The sequence below is a fragment of the Cavia porcellus genome, unplaced genomic scaffold (genome assembly GCF_034190915.1).
Source record: "Cavia porcellus strain 051 isolate PalLab524CR breed Dunkin Hartley unplaced genomic scaffold, mCavPor4.1 scaffold_13, whole genome shotgun sequence".
NCBI classification, from domain to species: Eukaryota; Metazoa; Chordata; class Mammalia; order Rodentia; family Caviidae; genus Cavia; species Cavia porcellus.
Genome location: NW_026947496.1, coordinates 6772295 through 6798663, shown reverse-complemented (window position 1 = coordinate 6798663; position 26369 = coordinate 6772295). Strand labels below are relative to the sequence as shown.

Sequence of the window (26369 nt, the reverse complement as noted above, 5' to 3'; positions counted from 1 at the left end):
GGATAGATGTGCTGTCGCTTCCTTTGTTAGTTTTTTCCCTCAACGAACCTTGCAAGGGATGCATTGTGGACACTGACGAGGGGCTCTGCCTTGGCACTCTTGAATGTGGGTCCCTCCCTGCTGCAGTCCCTCGTGTGAGCTTCAGCCCTGTGTGCACTCCACTCGTACTTAGCACTGGGGCATCCTAGCCACCTCTTGTGCCATTGGGCATGCTGCTGCCTGCACCCTGAGCTTGGGCTCTGGGCTTGGCCTCTGGTCTGAGAGGCCTTCTCTGACCATGCTGTTGAGGGCCAACACCCCGCAACCCTGCACACTTCTCTCTCAGTTCTACATGTTGGTCTTGTGGTCCTTTTCTACTGCAGCTTTATTTCTGTACTTTTTAAAAAGCTGTTTTGATGAGATGTTCATCATCTCCTGACTGGAAAAAAATTTACTGAGAATTCTGTGTCATTCACTCAAATCTGTTCACTAGAGTGAAAACTTCACAAGGTGTGAGGTATTGTTTACACTTAGCTCGAAATGCCATTGGTGGGACACATTTTCAGGTTTCATTTTCTGGCTTAATTGCTATAAAAAATGTCTATCTTAACCTGTTTGATTTAAAGATCCTTGTGCCTCCCGCATGTCGTTCTTAGTGACGTTAGATTCAGGTGCACATTGTGGGAGCCGTGGAATGTCTAGGTGGCAGAGCTCACTCCCCCGCCGGTGCCCGGGAGGTAGCGTGTGAAACACAGCTTGTGGTCCGGGTCCCTATCATGTTGTGGTTTACTTCTCAGGACAGCAGAGTTTTAAACAAAATGTCCAGCTGTATTTGAGTGTATTTTAGTGAATAAGATATACTTTAGTCTTAAGATTCCCCCACTTTGGAAAGGATGGAAAGGTCTGTAATCTGGTGGTCATGGGTAGTGGGATTTGAGGCCCTTCCTGCAGCCCAGAGGACGGGTCTTGTGGGCAGGTCTGTCACCAGCCAGCGTGTGCCTGGTGATCTGAGGTGGGTGTTTTCTCTTCTCCAGCCATGCCAGTTTGAGCAGTGCATCGTGCACGCTCTGCAGTCGCTGAAAGGGGTTTTGGAGTGCAAGCCCGGAGAAGCCAGCGTGAGTCTGCATCCCAAGTCCCCCGTGCCCTTCTTTGGGAGCCACCCTGGCAGGCAGTGCTGTGGGGGTTCCGTGACCTTACTGCTCAGGGTCGCGCTGAGTGTAACAGCACGCACTCAGTGCTAGTGCTTCCTGCCACAGGGAGGGGGGCAGCTTCGGCGGGCTGGGCGCAGGGAGCACCAGCCAGTATCCCCAAGCTGGAGACACCGTAAGCCTGCCCATCACCCTGCAGTTACTCGTTTTATCTCCAGCTCAAGTCCAGAAATGCTGTTCCAAATTCTTCCTCACAGGTCTTTCAGCACCCTAAGACGCAGGAGGAGGTTTGCCAGCTCAGCATCACCATCATGCAGGTAACGGAAGGCAGCCCATAGGGGTCTGGGCTGGAGAGTTTGCCTGTCAGCACCGGTGTGTGTGTGTGTGTGTGTCAGACAGCAGGGACCTGGGCTCTTAGCCCCGCCTGCGTGTGTGATCGCACTGAGTGAGCCGGCAGTGTAGGCAATGCAGTGTGGATTCCTCCTCGTTTTCACTGTGCCCAGATGTTTCAGTTATAGTGTGTTCCCATGGTATTGTCCTTAGATCACAAAGTGAATTCAATGATAGTTACTTGTTTGTACTTTAACTTTTTTCTTATGAGGACCAGTGCTTTCTAGGTACATAAAGATGAGCATGTTAGTGAGTAATAAAGAGAAAAAAAAATTTTTGCTAATGTTCAAGAACTTTTTTTTTTGTGTGGTACTGGGGTTTGAATCCAGAACCTTCAGCTGAGCTACATCTCCACTCTTTTTTATTGTTAATTATTTTATTTTATTTTTGAGACAGGGTCTCAGTGAGTTGATCAGGCTGGATTCAAATTTGTGATCCTCCTCCCTCAGTTTCACAGACAGCCAGGTTACAGACCTGCATTGCCACACCTAGCTAAGAACTTAATAACTGATCATAATGTAGATGCTCTTAATTTGCATTGCTTGTATAGTATATATGTTTTAGATACATGTTTCTACAGCCTAAGTAGTATATAAATATATACATATTTAACAGACCCCTTTCTCAACACCTTAAGTGATGTTCAATTCTGTTTTAATTTATGTGGGATAATTTTTGATGTCCAGGGAATTAATAACTGAGAGTGCATGTTATTGAAACTTTCTGCTTTTGACTTAGGTTTTTATATACTGCCTGGAACAACTGAGCACCAAGCCCGATGCGGATATAGATACGACACAGTAAGGCATAATCTCATTGATGTGTTTTAAGAGAATTTAAAGTGCATGATCAAGATATATATTTGGTTTTGTATCCTTAGGCTTCTAGCAGGGAGCTAGCTTGCTTAAAGTCATAGTTTTATATCCGTGACCTATGTTCTTTTCATAATTTCTTAATGTTCTGCACTTAGCCTCATGGGAGATATGTGGAGGGTGTTGAAGACATAATTAGTTTATTTATTTTCCAGACGCATGGGCTGTGCAGCTCATGAGGTCCAGCATGTAAGTGGGTGCCCTTGTTGGTTGCTGCCCGACTCCGGCCTAGTAGGTGGCAACACCGTGCTCCTACAGGAGACCAAGCGGGGGCAGAGTTCAGTCCAGGGCAGTGTGATGATGCAGGTTCCTGGGGACACATCCTGACCCTGGAACTTTGCAGCTGTGACAGGGACGGCAGCAGCATAAAATGTTTGTTTTCTTTTTATTATGGTTTTTTGTGAATGACACTTGGCATGTGTAATTTCACGAACTTAAAATTCAACGTAACACACATAAAACTGTAAGAAAACAAATGCCTCTTCAATCTTTAGTGGACAGTTTGAGTGCATCTTTATATTTTGTCTATTTCCTAGTATTGCTTTTTGCCTGTAACTTCTCTAGAGACGTAAGAAGCTTTTCATTCTGTTAGGTTTTGGTTTGATTCTCCATGTTGGGTTATTAATTTACCAGAACTTGGATTGTTAATCAGAACCCTGACGTTAATTACGTCTTTTCCGTTCCCCACGTCACTGACGTCAGTGGGTGCCGCAGCGCATTCTGAACTTCATTCTCATGCCAGTGTGCGATCCCACGCCCGGCGCTGTTCGGGGGCTCGCACAGTGGCACCCGCTGTTGCCCATGTATTGGAAATATTTCACGCATTTCATGGTTTTAGTCTGTCAGTCAGTAAGTCACGCTGGGGTGTTTGCTGTGCTTCAGTTACGTCTGCAAAATAACAGGTTTATGAGCCCTCAGCTTGCCACCAGCTTCTTCTGTCTCTGGTCCTTGTGGGTTATCAGCGAACTCCCTGGCTCCCCTGGATGAGGGTACTAGTCGGGAAGTGCTTGGAAAGTCCCTGGATATTCTGATAAGCAAAAATGTGTTGATATTTGACATCTTCCCTTGGATGATTTGTTTTTAAACTATATTAAGCCAGTTTTGAAGCTACCAAAAGGTAGATTTCATGTAGGGCCCAGTTGATAGTCCATTCTGCCTTTTTTGATCTCTACTTACCAAACACAAAAACTGACAGAACGTTAGTTGATCTGTTTCAGAATGTTTTCAAATCATACTTACACACAGCTCATTGTATTTTAAACTCTGTTCTGTGTGCAGCCTCTCTGTCGATGTGTCTTCTCCTGATTTGTTTGGAAGCACCCACGAGGACTTCAGTTTGACTTCTGTAAGTAAGATGACAAACAGAAAGTGACCTGCATTGTTGTGGAACTGCTCGGGGCGGCTTCGCACTCCTGGAGTGCCTCTGACACTGGCGGTGGCCCAAGGTGCAGTTCTGCCTTGCCCTGGCGGCACTGTAACGATGCGGCTGTGTGCGAACCAAGGCTTCACAGTATTTAGGGATAATTCACATATGTGTATTACCATGTTATACATTTAGCTGTTGGAAAAAACTCAAACTTCCTTGAAGAAAATACCTTTCTCATGACACATTGTATGTCTGTATCTTAAAAAAAGAAGTATGTGCTGTTTCCTGCCCTATGTTATTCGCAATTATTATGATTATCACTATGGATTCCTAAATAATAGGTGGCTTGGTATATTAAGAAAAATAGAGTTTAGTAAAGATAATTAAAGACATTCTAGGTTTACTTACACATGACTAGATACAGAACATTGCCATTCACAGAGATATACAACTTCTGTGGAAAGAATGAACACTGTGTACCGGGAGGGCAGGAGCTAGGGACGGCAGAGCTCCAGCTTTGAAGTGAGCCGGTCCCGGTCCCATTCCTGTTCTGGGCTGCACTTCCCCACGGCCGAGCAGTGGCACAGCATGCCATGCCGCGCTGGTTCACCTGCAGGGCTGCCTTCAGTCAGGGACTTCTCACTGTCACCGTCGCACTCCACCCGAGGTGGCTGTAAGCTTTTGCTCTAGCATGCTGCTTTAACACCTGTGTTGTTGGCTTGTTCTTCCCCTTCTGTTTCGTCTCCTCAGTTAGACCTAACCAAAAGGCGCACGTCCTAAGGGGAGGCTGGAGAGCACTCTGCACTGGTTTCTGTTTTGAAGGGGAATCCGCACATTTCAGGGTTAGATGGAGACACTACCTGAAGTCTCCTCGGCCAGCAGGCTCAGCCTGCCAGGTGAGCAGGCTCGACCCTGGAGTTCTCTGAGGAGCCCGAGGTCCTAGAGGAAGGCGGTGTTTTTGTGTCACTGATGAAAAGTCTTGTTTACGTGCTTTAAAAAGCACTGCCTCATTACCAGGCTCGGGCTGAGAGGGAAGCGAGGCCTTGCCAACCGACGGCGCCAGGCCTCGCCGTGCTCCCCTTCGTCTGGTGTCTCCCGCCGCTTACTGCCGCAGTGTGGGCCAGGCGCTGTACAGCATGCGGCCCAGGGACCTTGTTTTGTAGTCTGCATCTCACCCACAGTTAGTTCAGGCCGTTGGCAGTCTTCGACTCCTTTCGTGCTACGGTACTTGGATAACTCTCTGACCTTCTGTCTATGTTTATTAACCAGAAAGGCAGAGACTGGGCTGTATTCTCCCATGAATAAAGATAGCAACATCTTAAGTAAAGAAATGCAGGTCTTGGGACATTTGATTCAACCCTGAGCTCGACTGAGCTAAATTATCGGGAAATTATTGGAAGATGTAAGATTTGCTTGGCAGTGGAGTTCAAAAACTGTAGTTCTTTTTTGGTCCGGATACACCAGAAAGCACATTCGTTTCCTCATTTTCCAGACTGCATTACTTTCTGTGGGTTCTTAGGAGTCTACACAGAAAGAATAAGCCAAGGATGGGTGAGAACTTTTCCTGGAAAGTGGCTTAGCCTTAGTTTTAGTCAAGGGGCTGAGTGGAGGCCCTGGGTGAGTCACGGCTGTTCCAGAGAATGCGCTTGGACCTGCAGAGCTCAGAACCCTGCCTGGGCGAGCCGCAGCCACAGCAGCAGCAGCAGCGGTGGCAGTGGGGCCATTCCTGGAATTCTGCTTATAAAAAAAGTTCTTCTGAACTGTAAAAGGGCTCAGTATTCACCAACTTTGGGGGCTGGTCATCCTTAAATTAGACAGAAGCCTGGCAAATATGGCAGCTCTGCCTCCTCTTTGGCTACCCAACCACTTCCTGTGGCAGGCTGCCAGCCTCTGGGACCCTCGCTCCCTGTGGGGAGGAAGCTGTTTCTACACACAAAAAGTTCTGGAAGACCTAATGTTTCGAAGGATCTGTCAAACATACTAATATGCAAGGTCATCCTCTTCCAAGTTAAGAAAACATTGTAGATTACTTTTAATAAGTTCTGCACTTTCTGCAGTTGGTTAATTAAAGTGGCCAGGTGTGTGGCCTTGTTCTGTGTGTAATTACTAAAGGGAACATTACCTGAGCCTTTGTTTTCTGGTGTGGGCCAGAGCCTTGCGCAGCCAGCAGGTGCTGTGCCGAGGGCCGCAGGGCAGGCCCGGCTCGGCTCTTCAGTCCGAGGTGGAACCAGTGGTGTGTGGAGATGTGGGCTTGCTTTGTATTTCTCTGTTTGTGTTAGGAAAGAAGCAGCTAAGAGAAGCCAAGTGTTGAATATTGGTGTTAAAGATTGAAAGATTACAATTAAATTTTATAAGCAGTAACACGTGGTGCTTGTTACTATAAATGTAATTTTCTCAACATTTGTTGTACTTTCAGGAACAGCGACTTTTGATAGTCCTGAGTAATTGCTGCTATCTAGAACGTCGCACCTTCCTGAATATAGCAGAGTATTTTGAAAAGCATAACTTCCAGGGCATAGAGAAAATAACCCAGGTAAGTGAGTTCTTGGAATTGCACAGATGACCGTCTCACCGCTGGGCTGTGTGCCGGAGTGCGATCGGGCTCCCTCCTCCGCATGCCTTCCCTGTGCCTGCCTGCACGCCGCTGCTGCGTTGCCTGACTGATTCCCCAGGGTCGCACTCCGCCCTTCTGCAGTCAGAGGCTCCCGGGCTTACAGCTGGCTTGTTCCCCCTCCCCGCCAGCTGTCCAGGCTGCGGGAAGCAGAGGACAATCTCAAGCCCAGGTCCTTAGAAGTCATCTCACATTTGACTTCTTTGCGTTCAAGCTTTCCACACAGCCACCAGCACCATTCGAGGCTGCTGGGAGCCTGCAGGGAAATCCCTTCCTGCTGACCCTCCCCTCTCCTTCCTCCCTCCCTTCCCGTGTGGCTGCCGCAGAGCTTTGGCTGTACGCAGGCCCTCACACTCACGTGCCACGCGCAGGCACACGTGCTCTGCTTACAGCAGCAGAGGGTGCTTAGCAGCTTCCCTGAGCAAAGTGTGCCCCCCACTGCAGTCGCTGCACACAGTGAGGTTGGCTAAAGTAAGTCCTGTACAGATCAATCCAGTGGGTTCTTTAAATAATGTTATCTCGTGTTTATATTTTTTTCAAGTAAGCAGAAAAGGAAAAAAAAATGAAGTAATCTTGTTACTAAAGGTTGACTGGTTCCTGGGCAAAGGTTTATCAGATTTCTAAGTAACACTACACTAGAACCACTTCTGAATGTCAGTACATTTTTCTCAATGCAAAGATTCAGAAAGATAATGACCTTGTTAATCATATGATCAAAGTTTACTCTTGGTGGATTACATACTGTTTTTTATAAATGATGGTTCTAGTTCATGAACGAGATTGGGATTTTTTTTTTCAAAGAATGAAAATGTCAGAGTGGGCGGCTATGTCTTGTTTTCCTGCCTTTTTGTAAAGATTAATCACTCTGATGAGAAATGTTGTGACTCTTAAGCTTTAGAGCCCAATGTCTGGTTTATTTCCAGAAATTCTTATGTCGAGAGTCGCAGGATGATGTCTTGCAATAAAAGCTACTACAATTTGTAGAAAGTGAGCACTTTGCTTTTCTATGAGGACAATAATGGTGTGAATACATTTACTAGAGAAGTTTTATTTAGCACTTAAAATATTTGAAATGATTAAAAATTACATATGGGAGGCACTAAGTTTGATTTCTCTCTAGGATTTTGTGAAGTAATAAGTAGGAACTTGGTGTTGTATCAGTTTATATCATCAAGAAACAAAATAAAATTGACATAAACAAGGATTTTTTTAAAAAAAATCTTTCCCAATCTCTAGCCCAATCATTTTGAGAAAAACTAATATGAAGGATCAGGAGTTGTACTGTAGAATGCATGTCAGGCTGTTTTCCTTGTTCAGAATTTAAATTTTTTTTAATTGACCATTTTGGAGATTTTGAAATTATGCAATGGTGGCTGAAATGAATAGACAGTAAAGGGATGGAGGTTCCAGTGTTTGTGGTGATTCTGGTGGTGACATGGGAGCCCACGACCTTGCTGATGCCACCCAGGGGTGCATGCCCTATCCGGGCCTGAGCGTCACTGTTCCTAGTTCCTTTTCCCCATGGCAAACACCTTAGGAAGCCTGGCGGGCAGCGGCACAGCTGGCTGGGCGCTGGCTCCTCCGGCGCTTCTGCTGTCCTGTCCAGGAGCGCGATCCCCTGGTCCCCACTGGCGTCTCGCATGTCCCACTGGACACTGGCGCCTGCTCAGGCCGCCTCTGGAGGAAGGCTGGCCGTGGCCAGGGTGTCCTTCAGCCGCTGCGTCCCTCTTCGCTCAGCGGCAGTGTCAAGTGTCCGCCTTGTCTCGTCCTCACCAGCGCTGGGGCGCCGGTTCCTTTTGGATGTGCGGTCTGTCATCGCTTAACTTGGTGTTCCCCATCCGTGACGGATGCACTGGTCCCTTGCCGCCGCGTTAGTGTATTTTCCCCATAAAGGTGCTGTTCGTCTCCGAGCTCCTCCTCAGGCCCGTTAGAAGTGTGCAAACAGTCCTTTGTTCCACATTTATTTTTTCTCCTAGCTGCCGCTTGCTGTTCAGTGTTACACAGTGATGTCCTTTGGGTGGGAGTTTTTAATGTTGAGGAGATCATTTGTCAGTTACATATACTGCATATGTCGTTCTTACCATATCTAATTAAAATCCTTCGCGGCTTCAGTGCCCTTTTCCTAGAGGCCCCTTACTGTTCACTTTGTGTTTAGATCTGTAGTCTTGACTTTCACTGAACTTTCACTAAGTTTTCCTATATGAAGCGAAGGGCTGGGGTTCATTTTGGTTTTCATACAAGTGCCACATTGCGCCGTCACTGTTCAGCCTTTTTTCTCCTTGAATTTCATTGGTGCCTTTGTCAAGAAGGTCAGCGGACCAGGCGTGAGCGTCTGCTTTGGGCTCGCCTCCTGCCGGCCGCTGGCAGTGATGCGCGCAGTATTGATGAGGTTGGGGCTCCGCTGTGAGCTTGAAATGGTGTAGGTTATCTTCATACTTCGTTCTTTCCAAATTTTCTTGGTTAATTCAGGTCTTTTCCCTTTATGTGTAAATTTTAGGATTAGCCTGTGAAATTTTACCAAAGAAAGGCCTTTCAGAAATTGGTTGACTTTGGAGAAGATTAATAGCATCAATACTTCTTATGTTTGTATTTATTTAAATTATTTTAGCAGCATTTTGTTGTTTCCAACAGAAATTTTGCACATCTTTTTAAAAATTTAGTCCTAGTTTTTTGGTGCCAATATAAATGGTAATGTATTGTAAATTATTTAACTAGTAACTTATAATTGATTTTTTTGGATTTTTATCGGCACGTTTGTGGTATAGTGAGTACATTCATTGTTTCTGTACTGTGTGTCTTAATAATTTTTTTTATGTTCCCCCTTTCCCCTTGTCCTGTCTCTTGACATGTTTTGTTCCTCTTGCCAATTTAAAATGCTCTCCCTGTTTCCTAGAAGGTATTTTTATTTTGCTACTTAATTTATTTATACTTTGGCTTTCTTTTGTGATAGAAACCATATGATATTTAAACGTGTGATTTATTTCACTGAGTGCATCCATTTTCCTACAAATAATTCAAATTTATCCTTCTTTATGGCATAGCAGTACTCCATTGTGTGTAAGCACACATTTTCTTTATGCTTTCATCTGTGGATGGGCATATAGGCTGCTTCCAAGACTCACTAGTAGAGATTGCACCGCTGTAAACATGGATATACATGTCTTTAGTTAACTCTTGGAGGAAGACACCTAGAAGGGGAATAACTAGATCAAATGGAATTGTTCCAGCTTTTTGAGGAACGTCTATTCTGATACCGTGGCGGTTCTGTTTGTTTGTATTCTTGCTGTTTAGAAGGGCTCCTTTCTCCCCCAGCTCTGCCAGCATCTGTTACTTAATTTCTTGATGATGATAGCCATCCTTCCATACTTTTTGAATTGTACTTCTCTGAGGGCTGGCAGCATTGACATTGCTTCGTGTGTTTATTGGCCACTTGTACTTCTGAGAAGCATCTGTTCACTTCAGTTGGCCATTGTTTGATTGGTTCTTTTATTTGGGGAGTCTAACCTTTTGAGTTCTTTATGTTTTACGTACTAATCCTCTGTCTGAGATGTAGCTGGCAAAAGTCCCTTCCCCTCCGTGGGTGACTTCTTCGTTCTGTTGGCTGCTTGGTTGTGCAGGAGCTTTTTCACTTGATGAGATGTTATTGTTGATTCTTGGTGCTGATCCCTGTGCAGCCAAAGCTGTGTTTAGAAAGTTCTTGTCTATTCCTGTGACTTCAAGAGTTTTACCTGGTTTGTCTTCCAGCAGGTTCAGTGTTTCTGTTTTAACATTTAGATCTTCAATCCATTTTGATTTTTAGTATGATCCATGGTGAGAAATAGGGATCTAGATTCGGCCTCCTGCATGCGGATAGCCAGGTTTCCCAGCACCCTTTATTACAGAGGGGCTCTGTATGAAGACCAGATAATCGTACGTGCGGAGTTGTACCTGCATCCTCTCTCCTGTTCCACTGATCCGCGTATGTGCTTTCGGGTCAGTACCGTGTTCTTCTTATCACTTCAGCTTTGTGGAATAACTTAGATCTGTACTGTAGTGCCTGTCACTGTGCTCTTATCGTTCTGTATTGCTTTTGCTAGTCTGGATCTCTTCTGGTTCTGTGACTGTTCTGGAATTGTTTTCTCCAATTCTGTGAAGAATGTGGCTGGTATTTTGATTGAGAGCGCATTACGTCTGTATAAAAGTTTTGGAAAATATGGACATTTTTGACCATTAGTCTGCCTGTCTAGAAATAGGAGATAGCTTTTCAATTTCTTAGGGCCTCTTTGATCTCCTTTTTCAGGATAACCTGCTTTTCATGTACAGGTCTTTCATTCCCTTACTTAATTCTTCAGTGTTTTAATTTTCCTTGGTTTTACTGCAAATGGTATTTTTTCCTAATTTCTTTTTCAGGGGGTTATTATTAGTGTATGAGAACGCTGTTGGATTTTGTGTGTTAATTTTGTGTCCTGCTACATTGCTGAATTTGGTTATCAGTTCTAGGAATCTTTGGGTAGATTTTTTGGGTCTTTTATGTAGAAGATCATGTCATCTGCAAATAATTTGATAATTTGACTTCCTTTCCTATACATACTTTTTTTTCTTGCCTAATTGTTCTAGATAATGTTCTGAGACCTAAGCAGAAACGAGGGTAGTGGACATCCTTGTCTTACTCCTTTTAGAGGGAAAGCTTTCAGTTTTCCCCACTTAATATGATGCTGGCAGTAGGTTTTCATGAATGGCTTTTATCAGATTGGGATGGGGTCAGACTCTATTTTCTTCAGTGTTTTTTTAATCATAAATCAATGATGAATTTTGTGAAACGGCTTTTTCTGCATCTGTTGAGATCTTCATGTGATTTTTGTCCTGTCTTCTATTTATATAATGTATTGTATTTATCAGTCTGCATATATTGAACTGCCCTTGCATCTCTCAAATGAAGACTACTTTATCATCATGTATAAATATTTTGAAGATTCATTACCTTCTGTTTGCCAGTATGTTGTGGAGGATTTTATATCTGTATTCGTTAAAGAGATTGCTTTACTGCTTGTTTTTGGTTGGGTCCTTGTTTGATTTTAGCATCAGGGTAATGCGAGTTTCTAAGAATAACCTTGAGAGACCTCTTTCCTTTTTAGTTTCTTTAATGGGCCTGAGAAGTATTGGTGTTTGCGATGCCCTGAAGTTTGTGTGGAATTCAGCCATGATTCCATCCACAGGGTTTTTAAAAAAGTGATAGTTTCTGTTTCATTGGATTATTTATTAGCTTTTTCAGAGGTTTTCTCTCTTCATTTAGTTTTGATAAATCATATGTATCTAGGACCTTCTTCTGAATTCTCCAATTCATCAGTATACAGGTTTGCAAAGTAGTTAATAATTGTCTGGAGTTCAACACTGTCTGCTATGATTTCACCTTTTTCATTTCTGAATGCATTTGATTTGGGTATTTTCTTTCCCACTTTTTTGGTGAGATTGAGGGCTTATCTGTTTTGTGTAGTTATATATCTGGTTTTGAACAATTAGCTCTTTGATTCACTGATTCTTTGTATTGTTTTTGTCTGTTTGCTTATTTTTGTTTTGTTTTTTTTTTAGCCTCAGTTTCGTTGATATCTGCTCTGGTCTTTCATAACCTCCTTCGTTGCCCTGGCTTTGGGTTTGGATTTTTCTTGTCTTTTTGCTACCTCGAAGTGCTTCCTGAGGTTGCATATTTGGGTTCTCTCTGTTGTGGTGATGCCGCTGAGGTTCACAGCCAGCAGCGTCCTCTTAGGACTACCGTCATTGTGCCCCCTAGATCAGGTATGGTGCTGTAGCTTTAGGACAGCTTCAGGAACTGTCTCAGCATTTCCTTCACCCTCGCCTGGCAACTGATAGTCTGTATCTGTGTTTCTAGGTCAGCATGGCCTCATTGAAAGAACTTGACCAGAGACTCTTTGAGAACTACATTGAACTGAAAGCAGATCCCATTGTGGGCTCCTTGGAACCTGGGATTTATGCAGGCTACTTTGATTGGAAAGACTGTCTACCCCCCACAGGTAGGTCACCAGTCAGTGGGGCTCTCTCTGGGTTTCGTAGTGGGTCTACAGGGATGAGTCCCAGTGTGCTTTTATCAGGTAGTGTTTGCGTCAGCTACTGTTGGTATTCATGTTTTCCTCATTTTTGCTGAGGATGGGAAATTAGATTTCCTTTTGCTCCTTATTCACTTAAACACGTTTTTGGGTATTTTTATTATTGATCTTGGTTGCTTAGATACTTGTTAATTCAGAGAATGATTAACTGTCCCTTTATCACCATTGATCATTTTAGTACTGCATGCTTCCTTTTTTGCATAAATATGAGAGTGATTGTGAGTGACAGTGACTGTGAGTGATAATTTCGTGCAATGATCTTGTGACTACCATCAGAAAATGGATCCCAGAAATCTGGTCACTTTGTGTAAGACCTATTAGTGGATGCTGAGAAGGACAGAAGAATGTGTAAAAGAAAGGTTGTTACCATCATTCAGAAAGAATATTGAGCCACCAAAGGATGCTGATGTGGTGCCAGCATTATCTTTGTAATGTCGATTAAAAGTCGCTTCAATTGCTGTATATTTGTGTTTTAAAAATAATTACTGCTTTTGGAATCAAACAAGCATTTTGACTGATCAAATAATTTTCTCCTTTTACGAAATATTGTGGAATATGTGAGTCCAACCACTAGTTAATAGAAGTGATGTTATATAGAAGTGTCTGTGTTTATTTTAAGCATAGGTTATACCTAGATACATAAACTTAGATGTACCAGTAAATTATTAAAAGGTTTGCCTTATCCTTTAGTCTTTTAACTAAAGTGTTTGCATTGGTTTTTATTATATAATGCTTTTATTAGATGGTGATAAAGTCATTTACTATTTAGACACATTTTCTTTTTTTTGGTATGGTGTTCACGTACAGTGATGTGAAAACCTGAACTGTTAAATTACTATTATTATTTCACGTGGCCAAGGCTACTGAGCTTTCTGCAGTCACGTCATCGGTAGTCTTACAGGACCTTACTCCTCCAGCAGGGTGTGATTGATTTTTTTCTTAAGCTCCGTTACTTTTCCGTATTCACGCTTCGCTGTACCCACACGAGCTTTGGTCATTCCTTTATTTTTCCAAGTGCACATTTGCAGTGCTCAGTGCCGGCATCGTTGTGAGGCTACGTATCAGTGCAGCACACGCCCTCATTCTTTTTGAGCCTTGCCCAGGTTCCCTTCCCATTTGCAAAAGATCTATCTCACAAGGGTCTCTTACCTATCTTTGACTTTGCTCTTTATAGTTTGCATTTCTTATATAGAGAAACTATGTGCTATTTAAACTGTGTGTCTGGTTTATTTCACTTAATGTTATGATTGGTGTCAAGGTGCACCCATTTTTCTACACTAAACAGGTTCTTTTTAAAGCCTGAGTCAGATCCAATTTGAACCTTGTTTCAAAATTCCTGTTATCTGTTCCCTTTATAGAGTAAAGCTGTGGAGTCGTGGTGTGCAGGCCTGTGCCCCAGGGACCCAGGACGCTGGCCCAAGGCCTCTCTCCAGTACCGCTCTCTGGCTAGTTTCGGCTTGCCTGACCTGAAATGCACATTGGTTCTGTTAGCCCCCTACCTCGAGCTCTTTGGGGCCTGCCTCCCCTTCCCTCCTCCTCCTTAGAGTGCTGGGCTCTCCTGCGCTCACCTGCTTGCTAACTCCTCACTCCCGCCAGCTACCAGTCGCCATTCCTCACTCCTGTTCTTGTCCCTGTGCATGTGGCAAGTGCTGTGTCATCTGCCACTCCCTTGCTGGGCAGCTACCGGTGTTGAATGGGGTCAGCTGCAGAGCATGTACATGCAGCTGTGCGGGTGACCGAAGTCTTATGGGTTATTTATTAGTCTTCCAGGTGTTTGCCATGTGCTCTTGCAGTGATTTTTACAAAATTTTTTTCAACAGGAAGGTAAATCTTATAGTGTCCTTATTTCTATTATTGTTCTCTCGCTTTTTGGTAAATTATATAGTGAATATTCATACTCATTGAACTGAAAGGAAAGAGCTTTTCACCACTCATTTTCTTGTCTTCTGTGAATTCTCACATGTCCGCTGTATGTACTTTCTAAATTTCAAGCAGTGGCATTTCAGTTCAAATAGAACTATCAAGTATATCTAACACGGCAATCTTCATGCAAAAATGAATTCTCCAGTGTAGATGGATTTTGCTAAAATCTTTGTTTTCTTCAGTGATTAGCCTGCATTAGACATGCACTGTTGGCACAAAAACGATTCCTACCTTATTGGATATGCGTCCCAGGTTATTAAGTTACTTGTGGTATTTCTGTGGGGCTGGAGACAGTGAGGACACAGCTGATTAGAGCTAGTAACTAACCTTGACAGTTAAAGACAATTCAGTTGTTGCATTTCATGATTCAAGAAAAAATATCCCTTGACAGCTGGATATTTAGATTGTTGCTGCCTCTTTGTGTTGATGTCTGTAAAGATTCTTTTCATTGGTTCTGAGTCATGTAACTGATTGTTACTGTTTATAATTGCTTCATTATCCGTGATTATCAAGAAGAACTATATTTTGTAAATTTTATCTAAATCAAGAATATTTTGGTCTTCATTTTCAAGTACCTATGGACATTCACATCTTTAGCATATTACAGAGGAAAAACCTGAATTTTTGTTTTTAAGTACTATTTTTATTTCTTTTACAAAAAGTATTCCTTTTTTTTTCTTTTTTTTGGTACTGGGGATTGAACTCACGACCTCACATTTGCCAAGCAGGCACGTACACCGCTGAGCTAAATCCCCAGCCTCCCAAAAGGTATACTTTTAAAGACATTTAATGTATGAATTGAAATTTCACTATTGATAGGTAAAATAATTAACTGAATTTTAATTAATATTATATTATGGTCACTGAAATCATAATCGGTAGGAGAGACATTTATGTAATTCATGAACAGCCCTCGCGCCACTCTAGAAGCAAGCGCAACTCTACACGGGTGTGTGGTGCGTGGTGCGCGTGCTGGGGTGCAGTCCCGCCTGGAAGCTGGCAGAGCCCTGGGGTCGGGACGGGGCCTGGAGAGTGGGCAGGCGCCGGCTCAGGCCCGAGCCGCCCGCCTCAGGCGTGCCTGGCAGCGGGGCAGCCCGCTGGGGAGCGGAGGGCGCTGCCCAGGCAGTCAGCGCTCTTCTGTGCTCCTGTTGTACCCGGAACAGTTTCAGCGTTGTTTTCAGAATCCAGCCTTTGCGGATCCGCCTGGACTCGTGAGACACTGCGTCACGAGGGTGACTTGTGGTCTCTCTTGCGTCTGTCCCTTGAGGGATTCAAAGCTCAGGCCCACCGTAGACTGTCTTCAGATGAAGATGCGGGAAGACTGGAGGTAAGGAAAAAGTGGAGTTTTTACTTGACTTTCAGCGCTTCGAAATTTACTGAAGACCTTCAGGGTCGGCGTTGCCCCTGGTCGTTGCGCGCTCCTTGGCCCACATGAGCTCCAGGTCGCGGCAGGGTCTCGGGATGCACCGTCCATCGTTACGGCAGAAATGATGTGTTCGGGAGACAGAGCCTCATCTGTACGGACATGAGCACTCTTTTCCCTATCGTTATTTACAGAACATGGCCTGGTAGTGTAAATAACTGAGAGCTGATTTAAAGCACACAGGAGTGTGTGGGCAGGTTCTATGCGTTTGCCTCACTGCTTTCCACGAGCGACTAGAGCAGTCATGAATTTGATATCCAATCTCTGGACGTGTTCTGGAGCCAGCTCCTCCTGAGTATGGAAGAGTAACTTCGTGTGTGTGTGTGTTCCTGTGTACACATGTATGGTGAGATTATCCATGGACTGTTAGAAGGTATTGGCTAGGGGAAAATGCATTCATTCTTGTATTTTTATTTAAAAAGTCTGTATCAGGTTTGTGTGTACAGTTTGTCATATACAAATATATCCTGAGGGAAAATACATAGACTCGCAGAAAGCCTTACTTATAGTAAAGCTTTGGTTGCAAGGTCAGGTCTCCTCAGTTGATTTATGGATTTGGTGCATTCCCTATCAAAACCCCAACAGAATTTTAATGGAAATCACAATATCAAAACCTGTTTAGAGGGCCAGGGATTTAGCTCAGTAGCATAAGTGCTTACTTAGCAAGCACAAGGTCATGAGTTTGATCCCTGGTATTAAAAAAAAAAAAAAAGACTAAACAAAATTTATGGTTTAAAGAAACATGTGGAAAAAAAAAAACCGGTTTGGAAAAGCAAGGAGTTTTGAACAGCCCACTTCATCTCAAAGAGGAGCAAAACGTTAGTGTGTGATATAAAGACTTGTAAAACCACTGTAAACTACGGGGAGTGTAGTGTACTGCAGGGAAACACAAAAATCAGCGGGACAAAAACTCCCACTTATGTGTCAGTTAACTGACCGAGGTACCAGGACATGTCCATGACAAAAGAAACTTTTCTCAACAGATTTGTTGGGACAAGTGGATAAATGTAGGAACCAGCTTTTCAGAAAGACACATGAATGGCCAGTCATGAATAAAAGTACACATCATTTATAATCAGTGTCAGGCAAATAAACCACAGTGGGATTCACTTCCAGAGGCACAACTAGAACTCTGTGTGTTGCGGTAAAACCTGTAAGATTCTGGAAGTGGTTCTTTCAAACTTAAACGTGAATCTTCCCTGTGACCCACAAGTGATACTTGTAGGATTTTCCCAGGAGAAATAAAAGATATGTGTACAGGTAGACATCCTGTAGGGTCAAGATGACTTTACAAAGAGTGATTGAAAAATCAGGTGACTGTTCACCATATTTAAAAAGTTTTTTGTAGTGAAAGATAAATTGCCATTAATCCCTCTCACTCCCCGTCCCTTAAACACACTTCTCTCATCATTTTTAACCCTTTGAAGCAGTTCTAGAGCTCTCTTTTCCTATTTTTATAAAGTGGGCTAAAAGTGACAGTGAATGTTGCCGAGTCCCAGGCACTGGAAAGGCAGGTGCATTGCAAAAGCATGAGTGTGTCTTTGGCTGTCTGATTGACTGGATCCTGCACTGTGAGACTCTGCCTCTTCCCCAAGTCAGAATGACCCTGCCTGAGGGTAGCTACTTTGAATGCACTTGAGGCATCAAGGTGGCCACAACAGCTCAACTGAAAGCACAAAAAAGAACTTGGGGCCTCCGAAAGTGACAAGAACAAGGAAATGAGTATGCCTGAAGCCAGGGCAGTATTTTGCGGGCGTTGATGGCACTATATCTTTTACTGTCACAGTTTTTTTTTTAAATGTAAGAATTCACTGTATTTTTCTGTCATAACTTGTATAATAGCTCCAAACTGGAAACAGTGTCAATATCCATCAAGAGAGGGAAGTGTCAGACTGTATCTTGGAACGTATCTATACCTTAAAATACCTCATCCCTGATGTTACTGACACTGAATACCTGATGACATGGATGGAGTTTTAAAACACATGGTTAAGCAAAAAAAACCCAAGTACAAATGAATGTCTTCTGTAGAAGTCCACCTGAGTGAGGTTTGGGCCTCTCTGGCTGATCTGTGGTAACTGGATATGTGGAGCCAGTGATTGAAGGGGCCAGAGGGAGCTGCTAGGATGCGAGAAGTGGTCTGTGTCTTGCTTCCCCTAAAGTTATGCAGCTACACATTATGTTGATTCCCATTGGATTGTTCACCTAACACCTATACTCTCACCGTATATAAATCTTACCCAGATTCAATGAGTAGGAGAAAATTAAGTCAAACCATAAAATTGAATTACTAGAAAAAAACAGAAAAACACAAAGGCATAATGAGAAGAGACGAGTCACCTGTGTAACTTGTGTGAGAATACTTGTGGGACTGACAGTTTCACTACTGAGGGAAAGGAGGCCCAGCATCAAGTGAGGGAGCGTGGGGTGCTGAGGTGCTAGGTTTCTGCGAATCTGTCATGTGTGCCTATGCTTGTGGCTGTGGAGTCATCAAGTATGGTCTCAAAGCCAAACCGGTAAGAACATGGGCATCAGAACAGATCGTATACTTGAGAAGGCTTCGAGGACATGTCTGACACGTGTCTGCATTTTTCAGGGAAAAGTAGTTCTGGATACCTGAAGAAGGCAGAACTAATCAGAGCACATGGTCAGCCTTCCAGGAGGCACATTCTCGGAGCCCTCCAGGGTTCGCATCTCCACTATTCCTCAGGCTCTCACGTGGTCCCTGCGGATGCATTCAGCAGCGATCACCAGGCTGTTCTGTGAAAGACACTACAGATTTCCCAGAGTGCTGGGTCTAGCTTACTCGATGGTGTTCATTTAAAACTCAGCAGAGAGCTCTCTGTATTGCGCAAGCAGAGCACACCCTGGCTCTTACTCAGGGTAGCCAGCTCTCAGGGACCGCTCGGCACCCACAGGAACCGGCCAGTGCGCTGGCACACTGGAGAAGACTCAGAGGCTGCTTCTGCTGCTCACTTGCATCTTTATCTGTGCTGACTGTTGGGGTCTCTGCCTAGGTCCCCAATCCCCCAAAGAAGTGCATAGCAAAGGCTCAAAGTAATGAGACAAGTGACATGATCTTTAGGGCTCCAGGAAGACTAAAATCTTCTGCAGAGTTTCTGCAGGAAACCTGAGCAGGATCTTGGGAGGAGTTCAAGGACCCCTTAGAGCAACAGACTAAGCTAATTAAGGAAAATTATCCAGAAAGTCTCCAGGTGGCCTCAGCTGTGGCCTGTCTTGCCCCTGTGGTGTCTCCTCGTTCTCAGTTCAGCCGTGCCCGGGCCACACCATAATCTTTGCAAGTATCAGCTTCAGCAACTCCCAGCAGCCAGGCACTTTCTCTGTGTACTGGTTGACATGTTTATTTGCTGTGGATGAGATCATAGCAGTGGTTGGAGGTAGTGTGTGCTGAGTAGGACAAACATTGTGGTAAAAAATATAATAGCATTAGATGGCAAACAAGTACCAAAATGGATCTGTGATCACATTATGATTTTATATCCGTTTATTTTCAAAAGTCACATTTTAGACCACTTGTGAATTTTCTCTAAAATTAAAATTCAATGAGTTTTGAGAAAAATGCTTAAAAAAGTGAAAGACTTCCCAAGTTTATTTTCTGTTTTTTACTATGTTGTTTTAACTTATCATCAATTCTTCGCAGTTATAACAAAAATGCATTTCCGCTGCCTGTGAAGAGCGCCTCTGTTGGCTGCAGTATGTGCAGCTTTTCTAACACTTTTCTCCTGCGCTGTGGTTTTAATTCCTGCAGCCCTTTTTGTGTCATAACTGCATTCCACCAGCCTCTGTGCAGCACTGTACGTTGCTGGCTCCTCATTTGTTTATGTTAGTGAGTTATAGCCTCAGTTTGTGCACTCATTTGATGAGTGGTTATGACAACCCGTAGGAGAACCTCTGCAAGTGTGGTGGTGTTTGCAAGGGCTGTGAGTCCTGCTCACTGGGCCACTCCCAGTCATCTCCTGCCTGGCTGTCTTGCTGTCTCTTCTTGTCTGGCTCACCCAGCTCAGACCCTGCTGATTTGGCTTTGTACCACATGCAGTGTCCCCTCTGCAGCCTGCACGGCCATGAGCAGTTTCAGTTCTTACGATGACCCTGCCTCGCTCTCCAGCCTCATCGGTGAATGCCAGCTGTTCCTATCGCCAGCCACTCAGGCCAGTCGTCAGATAGCACTGCCTTTCCTGGATGTCCACACTTCGACCTCTGCCTGACTCTTCCATCAGCATCCGAACCTGTCCTGCTGTGTCCCCTCGGCTGTCCTGCTGGTGCTGATCTGGGATGCAGCCTGTCTGTTCTCTGTGTCCCTAAGGAGCAGGCACCGGCCTGAGTGTGTTTGGCAGCAGCTTTGCTCAGTAATTAGTTGAATGATCCATGAGAAATGACTTGGCAGATGCTCCTGCAGCTGGAGATGGTAGGAGAAATAAACAGCAATTAACAGTTTATGGCTCTGATTTGTGGACATTTTCAGTAGAACATCACTTTGAGTCAGTTTTTTTTTTTTAATTCAGTAAATGTCAGAAAAGGGAACTTTAGTTGATTAAATAGGATGGCAGAAAAATAGCATAGACTATTCATTTAAAAGGAATTAGAATTGTAAAATACATGTAACATGGAAGACTTAATCCAGTTCTCTTCCAAAATTCTGCAGAAGTTTGAGTTTTTGGAGTTTTTAGGGCACCATCTTGAACGTCATATTTATAGTGCTCGGTTGGGCCCCTTCTCAGAGTCGGTTCTGCTGTCTGAATGTGGACTGTCCACTTGACCCCCCAGAGTGGTGTCCCTGTTGCCAGCCGCCCCCCATGGGCTCCTGAGCTCTGGTTGGTCCCAGGCAGCCAAGTGCTGTATGAATTCTGCTTTCCATCAGTATCAGCGCCAGTTGGGTGGATTTCATCTTTAAAGAATGTCCACGTTGATAATCTTTTCCTTCACTGAGCTCTAAATACGAGCTTTTATACTCTTGGGATTGTTCTTACTTTCATTTCAAAAGCATCATGAGACAGATTTTAATGATCTTGTGTTTGGTTTGTTTACAAGCAGGGAGATTTTGTTTTCTAAAGGAAGATCATCCTACCAGTCATCTTATTTTAAATCCAGTTCTGTTATATAAGATAACTTTTTTCGGACAATGTCTTGGTTTTTTTAATAAGCATTTAACATACTGGATAGAGTCATGCTGTTGAACCCTTGAACAGTGCTTTGGACATTTGGTTATAATTTCTTTGTCTGCCAAGCATTTTTCAATAAAGCTAAATTTTGGCTCAAATGTACCTAAAAGTGAAATTTATTAACCTTGAGATGGCCTGTGGCCTGCATATTTTCTTCATTGCATGTATTATCGGCTGAAATATTTATTTTATTGTGTATTAAATTGATAGCTGTAAACTATGTTATTTGTCATCAGGATAACCTAATATACTGTTTGTGAAGTCAAACAGTTTAAATCATTTTTAAGACTTTTTATTACAGAAATTTTTAGGCAGATAGCAAAACAAAACAGTGTAAAAATCTGGACTGGGTACTTCAGCAGTTATCAATTCTTATGTTGTCTGTGCCTCTACACTCCCAATAGTGCCCAGAACCTGTTACTTTGAAGTAAATCCCATGCTATTAGATCATTTTATCCCTTAAAAAGTCAGATAAGGGCTGATATATTTAAGAAACATAACTAGTCATAATACTATTACCAGATCTAGAAAAGAATGAACAATAATTCCTTAACTTCATTAAACCCTGAATCATTGTTCAAATTCTCATTGTTAGTAAGTTTGCTCGAGTTAGGGTTTATTCACAGTCTTTCTCTTTTCTATTGGTTGATGTGTCTCTTATTTGCTTGTTTGTTTCTTTGTTTTTGACTGTTTAGGGTCCCATTTAGTTGGCAAATAGATCAAGTTCTTTGTTCTGTTGATTTTTCTCACATTCTGAATTTTTTACATTGCTTCCACATGGTGCCATTTTACGTGTTCTTCTGTCCTTTTGTTTCCCTGTAAATATGTAGTTAAATAATGAATCATTAATCAACCAACATTAAGGTTGATTTTGTTTTGATGTACATTTACTTCCACAGGTGCTAAATAATGTTTCATATTGTTTTTGTTTGTAGTGTTAAAGTCAAAGTGAAATTCATATATTATCAATCTGATAAAAATTCCAAATTTCACCGTAAACTTCCCATGTAACAGTATTAGCCCCACTAGTAATTTTTGACATGATATGTTTCTTAATAAGGATTGCAAATTAATGATTATTAGCTGGGACAACTTAAGTTTAATTTTTTTCAGCAGCTCTTTGATTTTCCTAAGTACAGTTCATACATGAAAGACAGGAAATAATGCTTGAGTCTTTGCTTGTAGAATGAGTTGGTTCCCTAGTATTTTTCAAAGGTCAACAGTGTCTTTTATTTTTAAATTACCTTTATGAGCTTGTGATGTGAACATATTTGATGAATTTCACTTTGTGGTAGCAGTTGTTGCTGTCATCATTTTTCATAACTTGGTTGTCTGCTCCCTGGCTGGCAGAGTCCCTTGGAGTGGGCTTTGATCCTGAAGCTCAGCCTCCTACATCTGCACTCTGGTTATCACAAGCACTATGTCCCATGCTCACTGCCCTTAGGAATCAGGTGTCAAAGGAAAGAAGAGAATGTCATACAAGAAGCTTCCTCTTCTCTCTTTCAACTCTCTTTATCTTTCCACACTGAATCTGTCTTCCCCGCATACCCTTAGCTTTTTGTAATCTCTTTCGCTCTCAGTACATCTCGTCCAGAAGTCTGCTTTGCATTTGGACGGCCTGTGTTAGGTGCAGTCATGTCAGCTGGCCTTCCCTGCATTCCAGCAGTGGTGTCTCCTTTGCTCAGAAGTCCACAGCCTGCGCCACTCTGTCCAGACAGGTGGTGTCCTCTGAGAGGCTCTGCAGGGCAGGGAGACCTTAGAAAGCATGAAAATGTGCTCCGTGGCAGTTTTCTGTCTCTCTCATGACGCTCTGGGACGTATGCCTCTGAGGTGCTGTGAAAAGTGTTAGAGATTCTTCCCCGCTCACTTTACCTCATTTTGTTTGTCTAATTATAGATCTGACAGGCTTGTTTCAAAATTCATATTCTTACTGTACACCATTCTACGTGGTGTTAAACACCAACATAATAAATAACAGTATTTGGAGAACCACCATTTTGATACTCTTTTCTCCACCTCAGGTATTTTATTATTACCGAGGGTCTTGGTTACCTTTGGGTTAATATTAGCCCAATGTTTGATGGTTATTTCTCTTACAACAGTTGAGTCTGAAAGTTTTTGAAGGCTGTTAGCAAGGTCTGCCTTGTTTTCATCTGACTTGGGGCTGCCTATGGAGCCAGTGGTCAGCAGAGGAACAGAGGTCAGGCAGCCATACCACATGCTGTGCTTACTGACCACTGACTGGGAGGCCATCAGACCACAATACAAGCACCATGCTGGGGAGCATTGAATGTTTGCAGCAAATGCTGGAATTAGTTCAGCTTAACCTAGGAGTTACCTTATCTCCACTGCACACCTCCCCAAAACAGAAGCCTTTCTTTGTGTTTGGAAGCTTCAGTCCTTGCAGTGTGACTCAGGAAGGGGTGCAGTGCCTGGCTGCTGGGGTCCGCCAGTGACTCTGTGCCCACAAGAGGTGAGGGCTACAGGAGCTGGGCGCCTGCCTGGGCTGCGTGGAGATATAGATATAGACAGCTTACATGTTTGCCTTGACTGGACACTGCCAGTGCTGTGCCTCCCCTGTGGTCCACAGCACATGTCACAACAGAAAGCTCAACTGAGGATGACTTCTGAATATTCTAGTTGCACTTGGAGATTTTAAGGCAGCACTTGCCTCGACAGTTTGGTCCCTGGGGCACAGGATCTAAGACATTAAAATAACGCCAAAGAAAATAATAACAGTGCTGAGACTTCGGTCAGGCGGGCTGTCTACTGGTCAGCTCAGACACCTGAAGGACCACTCGCACTTGCATGGACTCGTATTTTCACTGAAGATTAGTCCTTGATTACAGCTGGTCCTGCTGGCTGTACCTCTGCAGGACTTGGGGCCCCAACCATAGTCACAGCCCACTCAGAGCATCACAGGCTCTGCGTCTTTCCTGGCTGTGAGGGTGTGGGGAACCAGAGCAGCTCCCCTGCCTGGAGCAGCCTTCTGTGCCTGGGAGGGCAGGACAGCGACCCAAACAGTCAGGATGACTGGAGACTGCAAGTAGCAGAGAAGGACGTGAGATGCAATTGTTTGTTATTTTTTTCTTACTTTCACGCCCACATTCTCCAACTTACCTTCCTAGTTTTTGTTGTTTTTAAACTTCTTTGCTTTTCTTTGTGTTTCTGGAGATGATATAAGGTGAAAATAAGTTAAGAGTTCCTAGCTGCTAACTTTAGGCAAATGAAAAATAATTCCGAGAGCTGAGCTGAAAAATGTGTATTCCAAGTGTCCCACCTATAGCCGTAACAAAGTTATAATTGTCTCTGGAATGGTGTTTTATAAAAGACAGTACTTTCGTACTTTCATCAAAAGCAGTGTCATTCAGAGGCTTTTATTGTGGCTGGAACTGAAAGCAAAGCTTTAGGAACCAGCAGTGACTCTGTACGGCTCGTCATGCTCTTTTGAGTGTTTTGTGTGTGCAGGTCTGGTGCTGGTTCCTGTGGCTTCCCCCTTAGCATCTTCACAGACTTATCCGATGTCCCCACGTCCCTCCCTCCCCTGCCCGCATCAGAAGCACCCCAGAAGCTCAGCCATGTGAGGGAGCAGGGCAGGCACAGACATTCACTCTCCTCTTCCTAGGCATCAAGCATCCAGTGGAATTTGCTAAGAACACAAAGCCACAGAGTGGTGTGGTGTGAACCTCATCTTGTGTCCGGGAGGTCAGAAAAGTCAGTACCACCTGTGCCTCTCACCTGCCAGAGTCTGGTCAGACAGACTTTGGGGGATGAACGCATAGCCAGGGCTAGTTGGGTTAATCGTGTCCGCGACTCTTAAACATCTCCTCTTAATACACAGAAAAAAAGCCAATACCAGAATACATGTAGGACAGTTTAACAGCCATTTAGATTACTGTTTATTCTGAACATCAAGTTGACCATTTTTTTTAATTTTTAAAGAGAAGTGAAAAAACTAGTAAAAATGATACAGAATTTCAAAGCAGGATAAGAAATTAAAAATGGTTATTGTATTGCATATTGGTGTTTTCAAAATAGTTGCAGACATAGTGCATAGTGCAGATACAGACATGCACAGTGGATCAGATAATAGAAGCACTGTTGTTTCAATGAAATAATGGAATGAGTACTAGAATAAGCATATCTACATACAAAAGTTTTCTCTGCCTCCTGCCCTTTCCCTCTTCCTGGTGGTTCTTTCCTTTAGCCAGCCCTTTCACAGTATCTGTTGGACCCTTTGGGTCTTATTTACTCTTTCTGTGTCATCCACTAGGGAGGTAATATGCTTACGCACACAATCAAATCTGATTCATTTCACTTACGAGTAAGCTTTTACCTTATAAAAGCTTTGAGTTTATCTTTCTTTATAGCTGAGTAGTACTCCGTTGTATAAAACCACAACTTTTTTTTTATCCATTCCTCAGTAGATGGGACATGAGGGTTATTTCAAAGATTTAGCTATTACAAATTGTGCTGCTATAAACAGGGGTTCATATCTATCACTATGGTATAGGGTTTTTGAGTCTTCTGGGAAAATACCCAGAAGGGGAAGAGCGGGGTCAAATGAGACCTCTATCCTAGTATTTTGAGGAATCTCCAAAATGATTTTCTCAGTGCGTGCACCAGGCTACACTCCTGCCAACAGTGTGGAAAGACTCCTTTTTCCTCACAGCCCTGCCAACGTTTGTTATTGAATGATTTTTTTTTTTTTGATGAAAGCCATTCTTGAGTGAACAGAATCTCAGTGTTGCTTTAATTTGCATTTCTTAAATGACCCCATGATGTTGGACATTTTTTCATGTATTTATTTGCTATTTGAATTTCTTCATCTGAGAAGTGGGTATTCATCTCAGATGCCCATTTTGCGTTTGGTCATTTTTGAATATGGAAGGTCTGACTTTTTTTTCTTTATATGTTCTGAATAGAAGTCCTTTGTTTGAAGGACAGTTGGCTAAATTTTTTCCCACTGTGTAGGTTTTCTTTTTTACTATGTTGGTGATTTCTTTGGATGTGCAAAAACTTTTCAATAAGCTGAGATCCCAGTTGTTGATTCTCTGAAGTACTTTCCATGCAGTTTGGTTTCCATTCATGGACTCTGCCTACCCCTTGTCTTCAAGGTTTCTGTCTATCTCTCTTCCAGTAGTTTAGTGTTACTGTTTTAGTATTTAGATGCTTGGTCCATTTTGATTTTAGTTTAATGCATAGTGATAAGCATGGGTCTAATTTTAGTTTTCTACATGTGAAAAGCAAATTTTTGTAGCATCGTTTGCTAAAGAGGCTGTTGTTCTTCCAGTGAACATGTCTGACCCCTTTGTCACAGATAGAATAGCGGAGTATCTTTGTAGTTGTGTCCACACACAACTGTTCTTTTCCATT

The 26369-nt window shown here is 43.2% G+C and overlaps 1 protein-coding gene across 4 annotated transcripts in view; it reads left to right on the top strand.

Annotated features, from left to right (window-relative positions):
- Positions 1-26369, top strand: part of Exoc2 (exocyst complex component 2) — a 143159-nt gene that overhangs the window by 87424 nt on the left and 29366 nt on the right. For all 4 annotated transcript variants that reach the window (XR_001199723.3, XM_003463219.5, XM_063259784.1 and 1 more), the window contains exons 18-23: positions 1014-1094; positions 1385-1444; positions 2256-2317; positions 3668-3734; positions 6172-6288; positions 12233-12374. Coding sequence is in view for 3 of the 4 variants with exons in the window: in XM_003463219.5 (XP_003463267.1) it covers positions 1014-1094; positions 1385-1444; positions 2256-2317; positions 3668-3734; positions 6172-6288; positions 12233-12374 (529 nt within the window). In the remaining variant the exon portion in view is untranslated. The remainder of the gene's footprint in view (positions 1-1013; positions 1095-1384; positions 1445-2255; positions 2318-3667; positions 3735-6171; positions 6289-12232; positions 12375-26369) is intronic.